Source organism: Anoplophora glabripennis, unplaced genomic scaffold, assembly GCF_000390285.2.
Source record: "Anoplophora glabripennis isolate ALB-LARVAE unplaced genomic scaffold, Agla_2.0 scaffold79, whole genome shotgun sequence".
Classification (NCBI taxonomy): Eukaryota; Metazoa; Arthropoda; class Insecta; order Coleoptera; family Cerambycidae; genus Anoplophora; species Anoplophora glabripennis.
In genome coordinates this window covers 1,108,472-1,130,019 of record NW_019416623.1, presented here as the reverse complement: position 1 = coordinate 1,130,019, position 21,548 = coordinate 1,108,472, and the positions used below count along the sequence as shown (strand labels likewise).

General features: G+C 34.5%; 1 protein-coding gene across 1 annotated transcript in view; it reads left to right on the top strand.

The window, feature by feature from the left end:
- Positions 1-21,548, top strand: part of LOC108917159 — a 234,381-nt gene that overhangs the window by 109,368 nt on the left and 103,465 nt on the right. Inside the window, exons 10-11 of the mRNA XM_023455102.1 lie at positions 1,983-2,041; positions 19,767-19,861. Coding sequence (XP_023310870.1) covers positions 1,983-2,041; positions 19,767-19,861 — 154 coding nt within the window. The remainder of the gene's footprint in view (positions 1-1,982; positions 2,042-19,766; positions 19,862-21,548) is intronic.

Genomic DNA, 21,548 nt, shown 5'->3' with positions numbered 1-21,548 from the left:
TGAAAAATATATAGGTACACATATATATGAATCAAATGAAAAACTCGTAGTGACAAAGTGAAAAAAAAATCCAAACAGTTAACGACATCCTAAAAGACAGTTTAGTGACAGCAAATTATTAACTAGTATTAAAATCATCCAAAAGAAATTGCTTTAACTTTTTTTTTAAAGTTCAAAATAGTTTATGACTTAAAACAAACGGTCAAAGCATTATATTCTTTACATGCGTGATAGATAAAACTTCTAGTATACAGGGCAGTGGTGTGGCGAGGAATCTCTAATAAACGCGAATAACGAGGATTAAACGTAGAAATCGCCTACAGAAAGCCATTCTTGTGAAAAATGGCATTATTTGCAGGTCTGTACGTTTCGGTTTGTGTAGCAATGTCACGGATTTAAAACTATGAGATCAGTAGGCGATCAAAGCAAGCAACTTTTTCGGCCATTTCATTTAACTCCTGCCCAAGGACTTGAAAATTTAGATCCCAACGCACGTTTACAATTTTGCCGCTGGTTGGTGAATGGAAAAATTGTTCTGTGCCGACGAATCTTATTTTATAAAGAACGGAGTTGTAAATTTTCATAGTTTGTATATGTGGAGTGATGAGAATCCTAAAGAAACACCACAATAATGGCATTACCTGCTAGCCGCAGCAATCAATATCTTGTTTTCATCGCCTACTGAACTCAAAGTTTTAAATTTGTGACACTGCTACTCAAACTGAAACATGCAGACCGGCAAATTATGCCATTTTTCTCAAGAATGGTTTTCTGTAGGAGATTTCCTGAAGAGACAATATTTTTTTAAAATAAAACGACCTTTTCAATGTCGCTGCCCGATTTAAAAAAATATACTTTAAAAGTTTTGACCGCTAAAAGGAAGAGGTAACAGGAGAAAACTATCACCCAGTATATCGATTTGACGCCATAATAGTCCAAATAAATGTGCCAAATTTTAACGCGATCGGTCAAAGGGTTATGAAGTTATTAATTAAATTATTTTTATTTTTGACAACTTTGAAGGCCTGTAACTTAAAAACCAAACATTTTTTATTTAACTTTTTTTTCGTTGATCATATTTATTTATCTTCGTGAATATGCAGGCAAACGTTGTCGGTGAAATTTGCGGACACCCTGTCAGTGCTATTTTTTTAAAACCTGACAGGCTAATTTTTTTATTTGATGTGATAGACTAGTACTTCCAAATGTAAAGTTGTAGGAAATAACTTGATTAAGAAAAACTCACAAATATATTTCCGGTGTTGCCAGATTTCTGCAGTAGCTACTAAAACGATATTTTTTTAAATGGTAACACCGTACCTATTTTTTAACATGATTTGACAAACCTTCAAATTCTAAATAGAAAATGTTATGTCACATTTCTTTATTGGAGTAGCCGTTTTAGAACAATCAGAAAAAAACAACGAAAATAATCTGCAGTCATGTTCAGGGTTTCTTATATTTTATATCTCAAATAACCCTCAGTTGATGTTTTTGTTGGACACTTGAAAATGACATTTAACATGCATAGTTTGTCTTTGGTAACTTTCCATTAAGCTGTATTTTATTGCCAAATACGATTACCTACAACTAAAATATTTACAAGCCTCTGATGCCTGGTATTTCAGATTACACGAAACTCAACAACAACTCTATTTCAAACAGATTGACATTTTTCTTTTAATAATTTTTATCCCACTCATATTGCAAAAAAATAATACAACATACATTCAAACAAACTTTTCTTCTTTTTTTTCCATTCAAAAGCTAATTAAAATTTAAATATTAATAAAAATGTACCATACCATTTAAATGAATAAAGTTGACTTTTTTCACATTTATATTGGGACACTGTGTATAAGGACAAAAACCAGAATAGATTTCATCAAATAATTTATGTCGTGCTGTAAACAAAGCAAATGTATTTTTGTGCAAAAATTATGCAATATTTTTTATTAATTTGAATGATATTTTTATTTCAGGTACATCTTTACCATAGTTAGTTACCTTATTGGAGTTTTTATATTTGCTACAATAGTAGGTGAGTAAGTCACTTTTCGTTTCTTTATTACCGACATCCACTTATTTTTAGTTTTATATTAATTTGGTTTGGAAAACTGTATTAATTTTTTACAGGTGTTCTATAAGAATGATACATATACTGTATGTTAAAAAAAAACAGTTAGAACTCCAAACAGCAAGAAAAAGTTCACATGGGCATAAGTCCGAAACTGAGAGATACAGGGTGTTAGTTTTCGTAACAAAATCAGTTTGTTTATGTCTTGCAAATGGGTTGACCAAATTATTACAAATGGGGTAAAATAAATAATGATAAATGAGATAATTCAAGGATGGGGTATCGTCATCCATTGAGCAGTATTTCCAAACCATTGAAATTTTTGCGAAAATAATAGCATTTTCTGAAAAACCAAGCCCAATTAGAAACGGCACTTTTATAAAAAATTTTAAAAGAGTCACTGTTGTAAATAAAATTGCTAAAGGTGATTTTAAAATTCTTACTGACATCACTACCCAAATTGCTGTCATATCAACACTTTTGAATTTGTACTGATTGAGATGAGAGAAAACGATGTGATGAATTCGTTTCATGCAAAGGATTAAAAATAGAAAAAAAGCAAACATCAAAACATGAAATTAAAAGGTTCAGCACTTTTATTTAGTGAAGAATCACATGTCATCTAAAAAATGAATTACATGCCTTCTCAATTATCTCATGTTTGGGCTCTGATGGGCTGGAGCTTTCTTTTATTCGTTATTGTAGAACATGCAAGTTTTCAACTTGCCCCGGGTCACTAAACGTTTAATATAACTCCAAATAAAGGAGTCGAACAGATTCAGGTCTAGCGGCCACCACTTCTACTTCTGTTTGCAAGTTTCATTTAGGTTTCAATGAGGTTCATATACGATGAACCACAAACTACACCTGATATCCAGTTGTACGTTTTCAAACAATGGCACCTATCTTAAAAAGTGTAGATATGCAATTAATGAATTAGATAATACAACAGGTCCTATTAACCTTTCTGTGTGATAATCTGGACCTTTAAACTAAAAAGTTTTTGATGTCACGTTGCAACAACAGTAATTGGATTTTAGTCAGTCTAAGTGAGAATTGAAAATTTCAATTTCGTCCCCTATCTTATCTTTCACATGGATCAATGCTGCCAAATTAGTAATATTGAAAAGGGGCGGCTCAGTCTGACAATTAGGCCACAAGTGGGCCCTTTTTGCCTGCTCCGCCATCCCATCACCTGTCTACTCTCTGCCTCTGACCCTCTTCGAACCTACCCGGCGCCCTAATGAACGCCAGGATTTTGGTCCATGGAAGGACTTCAATCCCTTGCGGCTCTTCAGCGCCAAAGACTTTATGTCTTATCCTCCCAAAGGCTGCACAGTATCCCAGAAGGTGGACAGGGGTATCCTCCCCTGCTCCACATTTCGGGCATGTATAAAACTATGGGTTTGCCTACATCCTCTATTTCTCCTCCAGTTCTAACCTAAAGTTTGATAGCCCCATCTATTAAGAGCCCCGTTAATGCTACCTCGTGTGCTTCCTAGGATTGGTTCAAGTCCCTGGCTAGGTTCCCTAGATCCGAGACGAGCTAGTTGATCAGCCCTCTCGTTACCAGGGATACCCATGTGACCTGGAACCCAAACCAACTCTACCTCTCTTCGTCTGGCCAATGACTCCAGAGCGTCTCCACATTCCTGGACGAGGGCAGAGCTTGTCCTCGCTGCCAAATTAAGATCGTTATTCTGTTCTCNAACAGGTCCTATTAACCTTTCTGTGTGATAATCTGGACCTTTAAACTAAAGAGTTTTTGATGTCACGTTGCAACAACAGTAATTGGATTTTGGTCAGTCTAAGTGAGCGTATTAAGAGAATTGAAAATTTCAATTTCGCCCCCTATCTTATCTTTCACATGGATCAATGCTGCCAAATTAGTAGTAGCAGTAATAGTGAAAAGGGGCGGTTCAGTCTGACAATTAGGCCACAAGTGGGCCCTTTTTGCCTATCCCGCCGTCCCACTCTCTGCCTCTGACCCTCTTCGAACCTACCCGACGCCCTAATGAACGCCAGAATTTTGGTCCATGGAAGGTCTCTCACCTCAATCCCTTACAGCTCTTCAACGCTAAACACTTATCCTTCCAAAGGCTGTACAGTGTCTCAGAAGGTGGTCAGGGCTGTCCTCCTCTGCTCCACATTTCGGGCGTAGAGGGTCCTCCTCAGTTCCTATCAAACTTAAATGCCTCCTAAATCTGAAATGGCCTGTCAGAATCCGCAGCATTTGGTTTAGGGTTCTTCGACTAAGGCTCAGCAGCCATCTTGTCTTAGGTTTGTTAGGTTCATGTATATAACTATGGGCCTGCTTACATCCTCTATTTCCTCCAGTTCCGGCCTAAAGTTTGAAAGCCCCATTTATTAAGAGCCCCGTTAATGCAACCTCGTGTGCTTCCTAGGATTGGTTCAGGTCTCTGGCTAGGTTCCCTAGATCCGAGACGAGCCAGTTGATCAGCCCTCTCGTTACCAGGGATACCCATGTGGCCTGGAACCCAATCCAACTCTACCTCTCTTCATCTGGCCAATGACTCCAAAGCGTGTCCACATTCCTGGACGAGGGCAGACCCTGTCCTCGCTGCCAAGTTAAGATCGTTATTCTGTTCTCGGGAAACCCATTTACATGCTGCTAATATCTCTGGCATCAGAGTGGGATGTGGCATGATTACAATATCTGTTCCCCAAGGGTATTCTAAACAAGAGGGTGACTAAGAGCTATAATCCGCCTAATATTATGAGTAGGTACTTTCAGAATTTTAAGGATGGTTTAACACAACCCCTCAAGAAAAAGTCGTGATCTGGATGACTGTTTATTCCTATGTATTTTAAATATCAATATAATTACGAAAATGAGTATGAATGGGCATTCGTGCTCTCATTACTTATCGCCAAGGGCTCTCCCGAAAGGGTTGGTACGCCTTCTACAACCCTTCTACTTCTATGCCTTTCCGGACATAGATATGCGTCAAGAAAGCTTCTAGCTTACAAGCCATTAAGAATGCAAGGGAGACATGATGGAGGACTGACACAGCCAAAGAACCTCCCCCCTAGAGCGGTGAAAACTACCCTCTGCTGGACAGGGCGGAGGAGCACCTTACGGCAAAGCAGTTGAGGGCTATTCTCCTCAGTGCACTGCGACCATTGCGCAGTAGAAACCAGAACAAGCAAATTTACATCCCACATCTCCATCCTGTCCAGCAGACGGTAGTTTTCACCCCTCTAGGGGGTTGGTTCTTTGGCTGTATTCACCCTCGACCATGTCTCCCTTACATTTTCAAGAGCTTGTAAACTAGAAGTTTTCATGACGCAGATCTATGTCCGGAAGTGTAGAGAAGTAGGAGTGTAGAAGGCGTACCAACCACTTTGGGGGAGCCCTTGGCGATAAGGAATGAGAGCACGAGGGTTGCAAAATGCCCAAGTTAGTCTGTTCTCAGGAAACTCACTTACAAAGTGCTAATCTGGCATCAAAGTGGGATGTGGTATGTGTGCAATATCTGTCCTCTAAGGATTTTCTAAACAAGAGAGTGGCGAAGAGCTATAATCTATCTAACGCTGCCAGTACTTTCAGGATTTTCTCCCACTTCCTCCAAATTTTATTCTTCTCGTGAGTGAAAACAGATCTAGGTCTTCCAGTGTCAACAGGGTTTTCACCAAAGTTTCTACTGCCCAGGAGTCGCTAGTAAAGTCTGATGATTTTCGAGCAAAAGGAACTGGACAGTTAGGATAAGCTTGATCATACCGACAAGCTTCAAATTCATTACCATTGGCACGTCCATACGTAAAATCCATGTCTGTATTTGTGTACAGTCTCGTATTTTTACAAATTTTATTATTATTAGTAAATCATGTTTTGCAGTTCTCTTGAAAACAATGGGTTTTATCGAAAAGATAGGAGTATCTTTCTGTATAATTTACTTTCAAAATATGTTATAATTGTAGCGAATATATTACTGAAATAGGAGTGAGTACCATTAAAAAAATATAATTATTTTATTACTCACGTTCATATAGTGTAGACATATTAGCTAATATCCCTTGCCAAATTGAATTGATTGATCAACCCGTTTGGAAGATGTAAATAAAAATAAAATTTTTAGAAAAAATTGAACATCCCGTATATATCTGGAAACGAAAGCTTTACGGACGTGTGTATACAGGGAGTCCCACCACGAACTGCATCGATAGATATCTGGGAAACCGCTAGAACAATTTTTTTGAAATTGTGATGGTGTAATACGGACCGTGGGGCCTACCAAGCTAAAATATTTTCAAGGTCATGTACTACCGGTTATACCGGAAGTCGATACTATCTTTCTTATTTTAAATGAAACTCCCTGTATATTATTACATTTTTGGAAAGAGCATCTATTTTTGAGTTGAAAACATATAGCACACTCTATACTTAGGATTGACCGTTTCCGAGATATTTTGATTTTTAAGCAAAAATTGACAGATGCAGACTGTCAGCAAAATTTAGTTTTCCCGGAAACGTACGTTTATTTTTTTGTGCAAATTGGACATTTTCTAGAGGGAGACCTAATTTATCGAATTTGACATGAAAATTTTCTAGTTTTTATACAGGGTGGTCAACAATAATGAACGAATATGAAGTTCAGAAAATGTGGAGAACTCGAAATTTTTAAATTGGACACCTAATTTTTTTAACGTATTCGCATTCTGCACTAAAATTAAGTGTAACTTTGTTAAAGTTTCCCTATACCTAAATCCAGTCGTTTTCATTATTTTTACGAATAAACATTTCCCTTTTCTTAAAATGGTATTTTCATTTATTTCGCACATTTTAGGTGGCCGTGATAGGTAAGTAACAATTAACATGACAACTGTCACAGGTTTTTAATTGTCAAATTTATTAATAAATGTTCAAAATGTCTTCCTTCAACTTCTCAACTTCTAAACATTTTTTACATCTTCGGATTAGTTCCTTGTGGGTCGCTGCTCTAACAGAATCCGGTGATAGATAAATGCTTACCTTACTCTATGCATACAATTTTCCTTTGTTGTTACTGGAGTACTATGCACAATATTTTTTAGTGTCCCAAATATAATTGCATCTATCACCGCATTCTATTAGAGCAGCGACCCACAAGGAACTGTATAAATTTGACAATTAAAAACCTGTGTCAGTTGTCATGTTGATTGTTACTTACCTGTCATGGCCAACCTAAAATGTGCGAAACAAATGGAAACACCGTTTTGGGAAAAGGGAAATGTTTATTGGTAAATAAAATGAAAACCAATGGGTTTAGGTAAAAGAAAACTTTAACAAAGTTACACTTAATTTTAGTGCAGAATGCGGATACGTTAAAAAATTAGGGGTTTCCATTTAAAAATTTCGAGTTTTCCACATTTTCTGAACATCATATTCGATCATTTTTTTTGAATGAAAACTGTAAAATTTTCATGTCAAATTTGATAAATGAGGTCTTCGTTTACAAAATGTCCAATTTGCACAAAAAAATAAACCTACGTTTCCGGGAAAACTAAAATTTGCTGACAGTCTATCAATTTTTTTTAAAAATAAAAATATCTAGGAAACGGTCAATCCTAAGTATGGAGTATATGTTTTCAACTTAAAAATAGATGCTCTTTCCAAAAATGCAATAATATACAGGTGGTTCCATTTAAAATAAGAAAGTTAGTATCGACTTCCGGTATAACCGGAACAATTTCAAAAAAACCCTTCGAGCGGTTTCCCAGATATCCATCGATGGAGTTCGTAGTGGGACACCCTGTATACTGGGTGGACCCTGGACATACTTTTTGCTTGAGTTGCTTTAAAAAATTGATTTATTTAGCTACAAAATCACTAATTAGTAAGTAGGTAAGATGATTTAATGACCCTGATTTAGTGATTAGTTGTACAAGTCTTTTCAAATCCGTTCTTAAAGCACATTTCTCCAGGACTCAAACAAATAGCACTTATTTAGGGAGAAATCTAGATAGAGTATAGGGAGTTGTTCAAGAGGAACAAGCAATTTGTTCTAATATCTGTTGTGTTGTCATAGTCTGGCTTGTCTTCAAAGACCAAAGCATTTCGAACTGAGGAGAAGGGGTTGATAATTGTAAGCTATGAGTTGGATACTCTCGTTAACTTTAATTGTCACTCGTGAAGTTAGTTCTTGGGCAACATTGATGGTTTTGGTATTCAAGTCTTATTCATAGAAAAATTTCATCGACGCGGATTTTAGGAAGGGTAGCTTCCCCAAACTCCAATTAAAGTTGTCCTAAAATTTTACCTCGGTGTACCTATTATTTCTTAAGGAATTTTGTTATATTACGTGGTACAATAGAAAGATTGTAGATCTTGAGAAAACTGAGTCTTTCTATCCTAATATTTATCTTTTCAAGTCGCATTGTAATTTTTCTAGATTATAAATTAAAAATCCTTGTTTAGATTTGATTTTCCTCGTACTTTATTCGAGCTTACGTGACATTAAACCACTCCAATTAACGCTCTTATGATTCCAAACATATGATGTCTAAGGATTCCCTTTACCTTTCCGATTCATTCGAGACCTGTCTACTTCCCAGACTCGACCAACTTCGATTTTAATCATTCACGGAATTTCAGCCATCCTAATTCATTATTCATACACATAGATACGTTACCCGTGTTACTCATCGTTACTTCATGGAGCAGAATGTTAGAATTTCAATTTTGACATTTGCCGAATATGGAAATCAACTAAATAAACAGTGATGTTAATTTTTTCTTTGTTGGAGTGGTATAAACTTTGTTACAGTTGAATTATTACTCAGTTTGCGAACTCTGGTTTGTAATTGTGACAGATTAAATTTTCTCATAGAAATCATGCAAATGTATTTATTAGGAATTCTCAGAAAATAGTCAAATACGTAAAATAATTAGAAGAATTAATATTACAAAGTAAATTTTCCAACAGAAGTCATTTGATAGTTATCTCGGGGAAAAAATGGGCCGATTTTAACAAAAATCGCATTAATCAACTTACATTAGTATTTTCTTATAGAGACATGTATACAGGCTGTTACAAATTCGCTTCTCACTACAGGGATCTCGTAAAGGTAAGAAGTACGAAGTAGCTTAAATGGGAGCAAAGTTGCGTAATCAGGGGACCAACATTATGCCTCTAAAAAATCAAGGCTAACATGATTACTTTTCGAAATATTTGAAAAAAAAACAGAAATTTTGGAAAACCGTTTTTGTTTCATCTTCGTTCCAAATTTATCTAAATTTTTTACTAATGAAGTTGATAATGGTCCTGGAGAGACGAAACGTTACATACAAAAATTGATTATGCTATTCGATAGAGGACAAAAAGTGGCCATGATAATGTGTTTTAATTTTTCAAAATTACCTGAAACAAGGCTGAAATCAAACAAAAACGGATTTCCAAAATTTCTGTTTTTTTCAAATATTTCGAAAAGTAATCATGTTAGCCTTGATTTGTTAGAGGCATAATGTTTGGTCCCCTGATTACGCAACTTTGCCCCCATTTAAGCTACTTCGTACCTCTTACCGTTTCCGAGATCTCTGTAGTGAGAAGCGAATTTATATAGCCTGTATATGATCCAAAATCTGAATTTGATCATGAATTAATTTACAAAAAAAGCTGTTTCAATACATTCTATTAGTTGTTACAAATTATACTGGACTGGTTTGGTAGAGGCAGTTGTAACAGACTGTGAAAAAATATTTTTGTTGCTAAGTTAGCACGTTAGCAAATCTAAATAAATAATAGCACTAAATAATCATAACACCAAAAATAACAAACACTAATTTCCAAGAGAAATAAAAAATTCGGAAGTAAGTAGAATAAAGTCTTCCCGTCAGTTATTCATTGTTTTATAAAGCCGCTCAGCTGCACGTGACATTAAATTCTTTGATAGTCTCTTTTACTGCTTCCGAATAATAATCTGAATAATAAATAAGCCAACATCAATACTATCAGTATTATTCTATCATGCTATATTCTATTATATTTAGAATGACATTAAAATTAACTTAGCAGATATAAATTTGATACTGAGTTTCACAATCAAAATGACATGTAACCAAATAAAAATAAATATAATACACAGCTTGTGCAGGTATTCCCCAAGGTTCCAACTTGAGACTGCTACTGTTTCCTTATTTTGTTAATGATCTGGTGTATTTGGTGTACGACTGCGGTTGGTTGCAGTTTAATGTTCCTTCTAGAAATAAACAATTCTAAATCTGTTAACTACTGGTCACTTGGTGCTAAATCCGGACTATATGTCAAATAATTTTTCAAATAAACCGTTGAAACAATTCTTCAGTATCTCTCTCATAGAAAGTTCTATAATAGCTACATTTATTGTTCTACCCGAGATCACAAAGTCAATCAAAATAATACTCCTCTCACACCTGAAAACGGTGTCCATAATTATGCGGGGTCTGTACAGAAAATTACGCGCTAATTGAGATACTCAGTGATATGCGATTTTCTGAAATTTGCGTGAAACTGGGAAAAACTTTCACGAAAATGTTTCAACTTTTGAAACAAGTATCGGAGCTGATACTCTGGGTCGTTTCGCGAGTTAAAAGTGGTCGTCAATCAATTTAAGATGATCCTCGACCAGGAAGACCTTCAAGTGATGACTAAGACTTTTAAAAAGCCTGATGCGTGCTAATCGCTGATTCATAGAAATTGCAGCAACTTATTCTCAAGTATTTTAACCTCCTGAATCCAAAAAGCTTGATCGCAAAGCCTGAAAGTGCTCAGTTTAATTAATTGTTATTAACAAATTAAATGTTGAAATGGCTGTAAAAAGTTTATTTTTATAGCTAGTACAATTTTTTTGCTTTAATAGTTACGTTTTCTCATAACAAACATATATCTTTTTAACCAAAGTTATTGAAAATTTAGTGCATTTAGTATAAGTTGTTTGCAGCCGTGATACTCTGATTGACCACGGCACCCTATCTGGATCCTAGACTATTAAAGGCCGTTTCAAATGAAGGTATTCAGGACAGCTTCGTGAAATGGAACCACCGCTGAGAAAAATTTGTTAATAGGGGAGGGGAGTACTTTGAAGGAGACAAAGACCAATAATGTATGAAATTAATAATAATAAGGATAAAATATATAAAGCTCGGTTATTTTCTGATCAGAAGTCATATATATAGATTACAGTGAGGAAGACCATTATTTCTTAAGAATTATATCGAATCAAATGGATATACAAAATATTTATCCTGCCCTTACAAATATAAAACCCAATTTGTCAGGAAATCCATCAATTCATACTTTTCCAATTAGGCGAGACAATGAAGCACAAAAGTTCGGAATTTTTTCCATAAAGACGGGTCGGAATGCGGTTTTTTGCATTCTCTTTCAAAAACTTTTTGTAAGAAATGTGGCTACTTTGTGTTTCTGACAAACCGGAAATTGCATTGCTGCAGCCAAAAATGCATTCAAAAAATGCATTTTTTGAGACGCCTTCTGGAAGATTTCAAAACTTTGTAAATAAGAGTCAGAACTGGCCCAAATCGGGTACTCGGGGGTTTTCGAGGTCGCTGATCACGATTATGATGTTCAAATTGACCCCCCGAACACCTGGAGCTCAGGAACGCCAATGAACGTCATCTCCGTGGGACTCTCCCACAAATCACGCGGGGAAGGAGAGAAACTCGGCCCCAGAGGGTTTTTTGGATTGCTGAATTCAAATATGCCATCGTCGAACACCCCCCGGACACCTGGTGCGCCCGAACCTGGACGTGGACGTCATCTCTGAGAATTTTCCTGACAGGATTGACAAAAACAACCCGAAAATGATTGTGGGGGCGTTTTTTGGGGCGCTTAATCCAAATTTCACGTCGAAAACGACCCCCAGTACAACTGGTGCACCGGAATCTGGACGCGGACCTCATCTCCGTGGGTTTTCCCCGCACAATCGAAAAAGACGAACCGAAAATCGATATGGGGGATTTTGGGGCGCTCAATCCGAATTCCACGTCGACAACGACCCCTCAAACACCTGGTGCACCGGACCCTGGCCCCGAACGTCTTCTCCGTGGGGCTTTCCCAAAATTCAAGCGGGGAAGGAGAGAAACTCAGCGCCCTCAGGGGTTTCTTGGGCCGCTGAATTCAAATGTGGCTTCGGCGAACACCCCCCGGACACCTGGTGCACCCGAACCTGGACGTGGACGTCATCCCCGAGAATTTTCCTAACAAGATCGCCAAAAATAACTCAAAAATCTCGTGGGGGCGTTTTTTGGGGCGCTTAATCCGAATTCCACGGCGACAACGACCCCTCGAACACCTGATGCACCGTAACCTGGGCCTGAACGTCGTCTCCGAGGGTTTTCCAGGCACAATCGCAAACACTAACCAAAAATCGTCTCATAATTTCACACATTCATTCATGGGTAACTCTCGCCTGAGGCCCTCGAAAAAGTTGATCCAGTCTCGCAAAATTCGAGTCCAAATGCCGGGTTTGAATAGAGCGAGGAGAATTACGAGAATAATCTCCGGTTAGATCTCCGAACTTTGCCGAGCGGCCGTTCACTTTTCTCCCAACGCTCAAAACGCTTTTGTGTAAGTATACACAGAAACTCTCTCCTAAGTCCAGGCCCCGCCCACCAACGCGTAGAACGAGCAGCTGGCGGCAGTAGAAAACCGTTTTTTAAACGCCAATTACATAAAACTTTCCATTCATTCTATTTCTTTCCTCCTCACGTAATTTAACTAGAATCACACAGCTGTTGCAGTATTGATGTCGTTCTCTAAGACATCAGGTTTGTTTGACATTTATGGGAATGACAGCGATGTCAAGATAAAAGTTCGGGTGCACCAGGTGTTGGGAGGGCACTTTTCGACTTGAAATCCGGATTCAGCGCCCCGAAAAACCCCCATAACGATTTTGGGTTCGTCTTCTTCGATTATGTTAGGAAACCCCTCGGAGACGACGTTCAGGCCCAGGTTACGGTGCACCAGGTGTACAGGGGGTCGTTTTAGACGTGAAATTTGGATTAAGCGCCCCAAAAAACGCCCCTACGATGATTTTTGAGTTGTTTTTGGCGATCTTAGGAAAATTCTCGGAGATGCCGTCCACGTCCAGGTTCGGGCGCACCAGGTGTCCGGGGGTGTTCGACGATGGCATATTTGAATTCAGCGACTCAAAAAACCGAGTTTCTCTCCTTCCCCACGTGATTTGTGGGAGAGTCCCACGGAGATGACGTTCATCGGCATTCCTGAGCTCCAGGTGTTCGGGGGGTCAATTTGAACATCATGGACACCACTCAAGAAGTTCAATATTTTGGGCAAAAACTAAAGATGTCATAAACTTTTTTCTTTCATTTTCTTCGTTTAAAGATGTAGTTTTATGAAAAAANCGATCTTAGGAAAATTCTCGGAGATGCCGTCCACGTCCAGGTTCGGGCGCACCAGGTGTCCGGGGGTGTTCGACGATGGCATATTTGAATTCAGCGACTCAAAAAACCGAGTTTCTCTCCTTCCCCACGTGATTTGTGGGAGAGTCCCACGGAGATGAAGTTCATCGGCATTCCTGAGCTCCAGGTGTTCGGGGGGTCAATTTGAACATCATAATCGTGATCAGCGACCTCGAAAACCCCCGGGGTACCCGATTTGGGCCAGTTCTGACTGTTATTTACAAAGTTTTGAAATCTTCCAAAAGGCGTCTCAAAAAATACATTTTTTGAATGCATTTTTGGCTGCAGCAATGCAATTTCCAGTTTGTCAGAAACACAAAGTAGCCACATTTTTTACAAAAAATTTTTGGAAGGGAATGCAAAAAACCGCATTCCGATCCGTCTTTATGGAAAAAATTCCGAACTTTTGGCCATTTTAGTGCTTCATTGCCTCGACTAACTGGGATTACAGAGCTAATTTTTTTCTACTTAACCATTTGAAGACCTTAATTTGATAAAGATACGTGACATTTTAAAGTTTAAAGAATAAATTTATAGGCTGGAATAATATGTAAATATTTTAAAGGGATATTGTCTTATGTTGTTGGCCCCTTTGTGCTTCTTTATGTTATATACATACGAGAAAACCTTAGTAAAGCCTGTAATAAAATTAGCTTTGTTACTTTTTTTGTCCAATGTTTCCATATATCTTCCATAAGGAATATATGTATTTGTAATATTACCTGTATTCTTTTAAATATATGAGGTTTTTGTGTTCTTTAGATATTTGTTTCTTTTAAGCGGATCATCTTGCATACAGTGTGTCCAGATTAAGATGGATTATGTAGACTATACATACTTAAAACATTCCTTATTTGTTGTAAAATTATGTTAACTAGACTTTTTAAATATAATTTTATAAGGAAGATCAATCAAGCAATATGAAAAGGAAAGTTTGTGAAAAGTGCTTCTACCTATAGTTCTTTTGTTATGGGGCTATATGAATTTAAATAAAATATACGTAGCATATTAGTCGTCATTTAATGAAAAAATTAATAGATTTATGTTTGGATATCCTAAGAGCAGTTTTGAACATTAAAAAATAATTAAAAATATCGCAACTGGGTCCCAACGACCTTGATACCGTATACCGTACACAAAGACCTAAACGCGAATTAAAAAAATCTCATCTTTGATGTTGCAAAAACATCCCTTGTTCATCTTCTCAAAATAATTCCAAGCCACTAATTCCTTTTCATTAAGTTTTTCTGTAAAGAGAGGATCATTAATGAGTTTTCTTATTTGAGATTCAAAAAATATTCCTGTTCTCAATTTAATATGCAGTAAAGAGAGAAGGACCTTCTGTGATTCGAAAAGAGGGATTTTACGTTAGAAATACTGGCCCTTTGTTCTGTTAAAAAATTATCTTTCGTTGTTTAACTCTAAATAGTTCGAACTGAAGTGTCCATATATGAATCAGGTGAAATATGCAATTATAAGGGGATAAGGGCATATCTCGAATATATTAATCCCTGGAGGGCTGAAACTGTGCAATTAGGGAGATGTCCCGAGTCAAAAGAACTGTTGCTACATTTTTCAAATATTTCCTAAACCAGAGAAGTAGTAAATTTGTGAACATTGTATTTTTGGTATTCATAACAAATCCCGATAAAATGTGTCTTGTTTTCAAAATTAGAATAAGGGTGAATTTTTTCGAAGAAATTCGATAAACTGATGATTTTTTTCAAATTTTTATTTCAACCACTCAAGAAGTTCAATATTTTGGGCAAAAACTAAAGATGTCATAAACTTTTTTCTTTCATTTTCTTCGTTTAAAGATGTAGTTTTATGAAAAAATATAAAAATAGTACTTAGTACTTTACTTAAATAATAAAAATCGTTTTTTAATATTTAATTATTTAAATACATATTATTATTCTAATAAATTTATGAGACAGGTTCTAGAGTGGGATCTTCCTTTATTCTATTTTTTTCGAATTAAATATATTTTATTTTATTTTATTTTTACAGAATTTGTACGCTATTTAGCCACATGTTATTATATCACCAGGAAAATTAGCGAAAATAAAAGAGAAACTCGAAAAAAGTCCTATCCGCGAGATTATTCAAGACATCTCTCGTCTCGTGAGTCAAAAACTTGTATTAGCTAACTTTTCTATTTAAATAAATAAGTGAGGAAAACAGTTTTTCCACTTTGCAGGGAAAACCATCAATTTTAGCGAAAAGTGACTCTCAGACAGCTTATAGGGAGTAAAATTATCTACAAAATGAGACTTGTTAAATTAAAATCGGTTAATAAACAAAAAAGTTATTGCAAAAAAAAAAAAAAAGTGCCCATTTTTAATTTGTTTATAACTACCGCATTTATTGTTAAAATTTTATAAAACCTATGACAAGTTGAGGGTTTTGTCATACTTTAAAAGTGTGCCAAAAGTGGGCGCTGTAGGTGCAATAGTTTTCGCACAATTCTATTTGTTTATAGCGGAGGCTCCAAAAGTTATGAACTTTAAGCCTCTGTACAGGCGTTAATTTTCAATCAAACATGATTCTGAAAGCGTCATTGTAATCTTAAAGACGCAATTAAGCGACCTATTAAAAAATATCACCGTTTTTTTGACATTAACATTCTCAAATTGTGCATTAAAAAACCGTGCGTTTTTCGCTTATAAACAATTTGAATAACATTGTTGCTATTTATGCTATCTCACCGAAAATAGATGCAATGGATAGCTGGCAAAAAAATACAGTTTTAAAATAAAAAAAGTACCCTCTACGACCAACAGGAGCCAAGATAAGAATTTTTTTTTAAAACGTAGCGCAATTGTTTATAAATATTAAGACTTGAATTTTTCGCAAAATAAAGTTTACGACGTAAACTACGATTTCCCGTGAATTGCATTGAAAAATGTGGAAAATTAACGACTCACGAGCCCTTTAAAGAGAAGGTACTCGCTAAGTAAACTGTCCGGCGGCCGGCGGCGTGGTGGTGGGGGAAGCTCGTCCAAGCGGTCGCGCGCGCGAGAAAAGTTAAATCCAAAGTTCAAATAAGTGCGCGCTGTAAATTTTGCAATATCTCGGCTTCTATTCATCGTAGAAACTTATTTTTTTTTAAATGGGTTAGCTCGACGAAAAAATAACAATGGGCATATTTACGAATTCGTAGAATAGCCCTGAACCCCAGAAAAAATGCATCTTTTATACTTAATTTTTTTTAATTTACAAAAATGTCACAAAAATTATTGTTAAACGAAATATTAATTAAAATTTCAATTTCGGAATTATTTTACTATTATTAAATAAATAAATGAAGCTATCGTTCATTTAAAAAGTTATTTTTTTTACATATTAAGGCAAAGTAAACTTGTTTTTTCAATATTTTGTTAGCTATTTAATTACGATTTAAATGTAAAATTAAAGTAAAAATTCACAAATTATTTTCAAATTATTATTTATTGTTAAAAGATTTAAAAAAGAATAAAAAGCATTTGAATTTATTGCAAAATTCTCAAAATTAAAAAATATTAATAAAAATAATGCGGTCGATAAAATTACAATTTTAACTTCTTGAAATTTTAATATATAAAGTTTTTTTATTATATTTATTACTAATTTTATACAAAAAAATTTTGCGACATAATCAAAATTAATTAAAAACATATTAATCACAACCATTTTCGATAATAGATATAATAATACAACAATTTAAAATTTAAAATTTTTTCTATTTTTATCAGAAATAACAATTTGAAAATAATTTGTGAATTTTCGCTTTAATTTTACATTTAAATCGTAATTAAATAGCTAACAAAATATTGAAAAAACAAATTTACTTTGCCTTAATATGTAAAAAAATTAACTTTTTAAATGGACGATACTTTTTCAATTATTTATTTAATAATAGTAAAATAATTCCGAAATTGAAATTTTAATTAATATTTCGTTTAACAATAATTTTTGTTACATTTTTGTAAATTAAAAAAATATAAAAGATGCATTTTTTCTGAGGTTCAGGGCTATTCTACGAATAGAAGCTGAGATATTGCAAAATTTACAGCGCGCACTTATTTGAACTTTGGATTTAACATTTCTCGCCCGCGCGACCGCTTGGACGAGCTTCGCCGCCGGCCGCCGGACAGTTTACTTAGCGAGTACCTTCTCTTTAAAGGGTTCGTGAGTCGTTAATTTTCCAATGCAATACATGGGAAATCGTAGTTTACGTCGTAAACTTTATTGTGCGAAAAATGCAAGTATTAATATTTATAAACGATTGCGCTACGATTGTTTAAAGAAAATTCTTATCTTGGCTCCTGTTGGTCGTAGAGGGTACTTTTTTATTTTAAAACTGTATTTTTTTGCCAGCTATCCATTGGATCTATTTTCGGCGAGACAGCATAAATAGTAACGATGTTATTCAAATTGTTTATAAGCGAAAAACTCACGGTTTTTTAGTGCACAATTTGAGAATGTTAATGTCAAGAGAACGGTGACATTTTTTAATAGGTAGCTTAATTGCGTCTTTAATAATGTTTGATTGAAAATTAACGCCTGTACAGAGGCTTAAAGTTCATAACTTTTGGAGCCTCCGTTATAAACAAATAGAATTGTGCGAAAACTATTGCACCTACAGCGCCCACTTTTGGCACACTTTTAAAGTATGACAAAACCCCCAACTTGTCATAGGTTTTATAAAATTTTAACAATAAATGCGATAGTTTTAATTTGTTTATAACTATGGGCACTTTTCTTGTTTTTTTTGCAATAACTTTTTTGTTTATTAACCGAATTTAATTTAACAAGTCTCATTTTGTAGATAATTTTACTCAAAATAAGCTGTTTCTGAGTCACTTTTCGCTAAAATTGATGGTTTTCCCTGTAAAGTGAAAAAAAATGTTTTCCTCACTTATTTGTTTAAATAGAAAAGTTAGCTAATAAAAGTTTTTGACTCATGGGACGAGAGATGTCTTGTATTATGTTCCTTTAGATAATTTTACAATAATCTCGCGGATAGGACTTTTTTCGAGTAAAAATTTAATTTGCTTGGTCTAATAGATCTAATCGCGACGACTAATTACTAAAATACAATATTATTAAAACTACTACTAATATTGTCATTACTGAATATCTAAATTATTATTAAGGAATAGTCCGATTTTCTTTTTTTTTCAGCATTAAAAAGTTTTTACATAATGCCATAATACTTGTTATATTTTTTACCATTTGTATTTAGTAAAAACTTTATATACAGACAGATTAACGACGAAATAGATATAAAACTACAACTCAAAACGAACAAAATGAAAAAAAGCTTATATCTTCAGTTTTTACCAAGGTACAGTTTTGAAAAATTTTTAACCAAAATATTCAAATGCCCATAACTTCCTGAATGCGCCTATTTGCTATTTATTTAATTTTTGTTTAAAGCAAGTTTCGTTTTAGAGTGGACATACACTTGTTTCCCATTTTTTGGTAGCAAAAGTGGCCTTTGTTTTGCTATACGCACAAGTTTTAATTTTGTATTGTAGCAAAAGTGACGCCCAACGTGGGTCCAACTTCAAATAAAATTTGAAAAAATTCATGAAAGCTACTCTAAATGGGCACTAAATAATACCAATAAATCAGGAAAATTAAAAATGAATCGGTTACGAGCTCATTTATTTCGCATGGAATGCCCCATACATATTAGTGATTATAAATTTTATGTATTATTTTCTCAAAAATGTTTTCAATCTTATATACAAACATTTACAACAGAATATTCACAAAATTGCTAACATTATTTTTACATAGCAAAGTTAATTGTTGTTCCATAACTGCCTTTTTATTGGAATTAGAAAAACGTTTGTTCGTCAAAAGTTGCACCAACTTTAATAGTGCGTCTATCAAAAAAAATAGTTCTGATAGTGTATTTAGTTATCATCTAGGAGTTATCAACAGTGATATTTTAAAAAGGACAATGTGTACAGTTGGATTTTTGTTTTTTTTTTCAATTTTAACCGTGTTCAAAATTTTTAAGGTGTTAAATCGTTTCCAGTATCTTCCGGCTCCCGGGCCAGGAAACTTACCAGTCACGCAGCATTCAGAACAAATTAAACAAGTTCAATAACTGAAAATACATTTGGACTATGTAGTGTCGAAATTGGTACAACTGTGGTCTAATGCATATGTTTTTTAAAATAATAATAAGACAGCTATGGAACAATGGAGCTTGACTGAAATACCCTGTACATATAAACGCTGAAACAAACGATATCTTTATTTTTACTCTTTCAGGACAAGTTGGCAATGTGATAACTAACCGAAATGCTAACCGTCTTGAATTTGAACGCCTTTTAGATGGAGCGAAGACCTACATGAGGCATCACAAGGTAATTGAATTCATGCATGAACTGGCTAAGTAGTAGTTAGACTTTAGGGGAAGGCATAACATAAGATATATTTGCAGGGTAATCAACTAAAAAGTAGTTACGCTGGTATTACGTGTATGTAACAAAGCTAATGTGGCATATCTACTAACTTTCAGAATATTTTCATGGTTTAGGAACAAAAAGATAATCAGGAATAATTAGTTGACTTCTAATTTGAAAAATCAAATTTTCTACATGATTTTTTATTACAACTTTAAATGAATTACGTTCATTCAAAGTAACTACAAGTTCGTTCTTTCGTAAAATTAAGTTACAATTTTTTTTTTAATTTGAACTAAAACGACATGACCGATCTGTGGGAAATTATTTGGTGAATGCAGGACTTTGGAAGAAATTGTTTTATGCAGGTCACCCTATTTATCATAAATAATATTTCAAACCTCCATAGAAATTAACTCCTAATCTAGTATTTAATAGCTGTCATCGCTCTGAAGAAAGATCAACACGAAACTGAGTCAACAGATATTTTTTGTATATTAATGGTTACATAAAATGTAACAATTTCAGAGAAAATTAAATTTTCAAACCACAGTTAGATCCAGTAAAATGACGAACAGTATTGGATAACTCAAATTGACAGTGAAATGGCCATATTATCAATCAATCGAAATGTACATGACAAATTGGTATTTTATGATATATTCAGTGCAGATATTTATAGATTTAAATGGGTAAAATTTTTATTATATAGTTAATCACTTCTGGTAAATTTTGTGAATAATATGAACTGTGGGAAGCCGATAATAAATCTGTTAGGTTTACAATTCCTGAATAATTAATTAAAAACTGGGAATGTGAATTTATAACCTGTATGATATTCTAATAATTCGAAAATACATCAAATATATGATTTGATATATTTTTAATGATGAATTTTTTCTCAGAAATGTGTTACAAAAGTAAATTGAAATATGTATATATATTCAGCAGAAACAAATGCATAGGGTCACAAATTATATGGTCAAGTCTTTAACCACAAATGGGCGAAAGTAATGAGCATTTTATTATGTCATTTTTAATTTGGGCGCCGCATTTTCGAGATACAGAAAGTTAAAGTTAAAATTCTGAAATTATTTTTATTAGTAACTCAGCTGATTTTTAACATACTAAGTTGAAATTTTGTACACGTTTATGAGGTTCACCTTCACAGTTTTAGTTTACAAAATCGAAGAGCAAGCAGAAAAATGCGGATGGTACCCATTGGTCCTTTCAACTTTTACTAGACTTAGAATTTGTAATTCTTAAGAAATAGTATAGGTATTTAAAACACTTTTTTATTGGAGCTATTGGAAGAGTATGGAAGGAATAATAGAAAATACTAATTACTTTTTTTACTATGTAAAAAATTACACAGGCACGCAAAAAAATCATATACTTTTTAGAGTATTTTGACCCGCTGAAGACGATGGAGTCACCAGAAATGCTACACGTCAGGATTTTTCCCTAATCGCAAAAAATAGCTCAACATCGGTGGAAATATCGATTTTTTATTTATTTATTTATTTATTTATTTATTTATTTATTTATTTATTTATTATGTACGTTTCTTAAAACTACAAAAATAATGCAGTCTATTTTACTAAATTATTTTCCATTTATTTTAAAAAGGTAACAACTGGCAACGCTG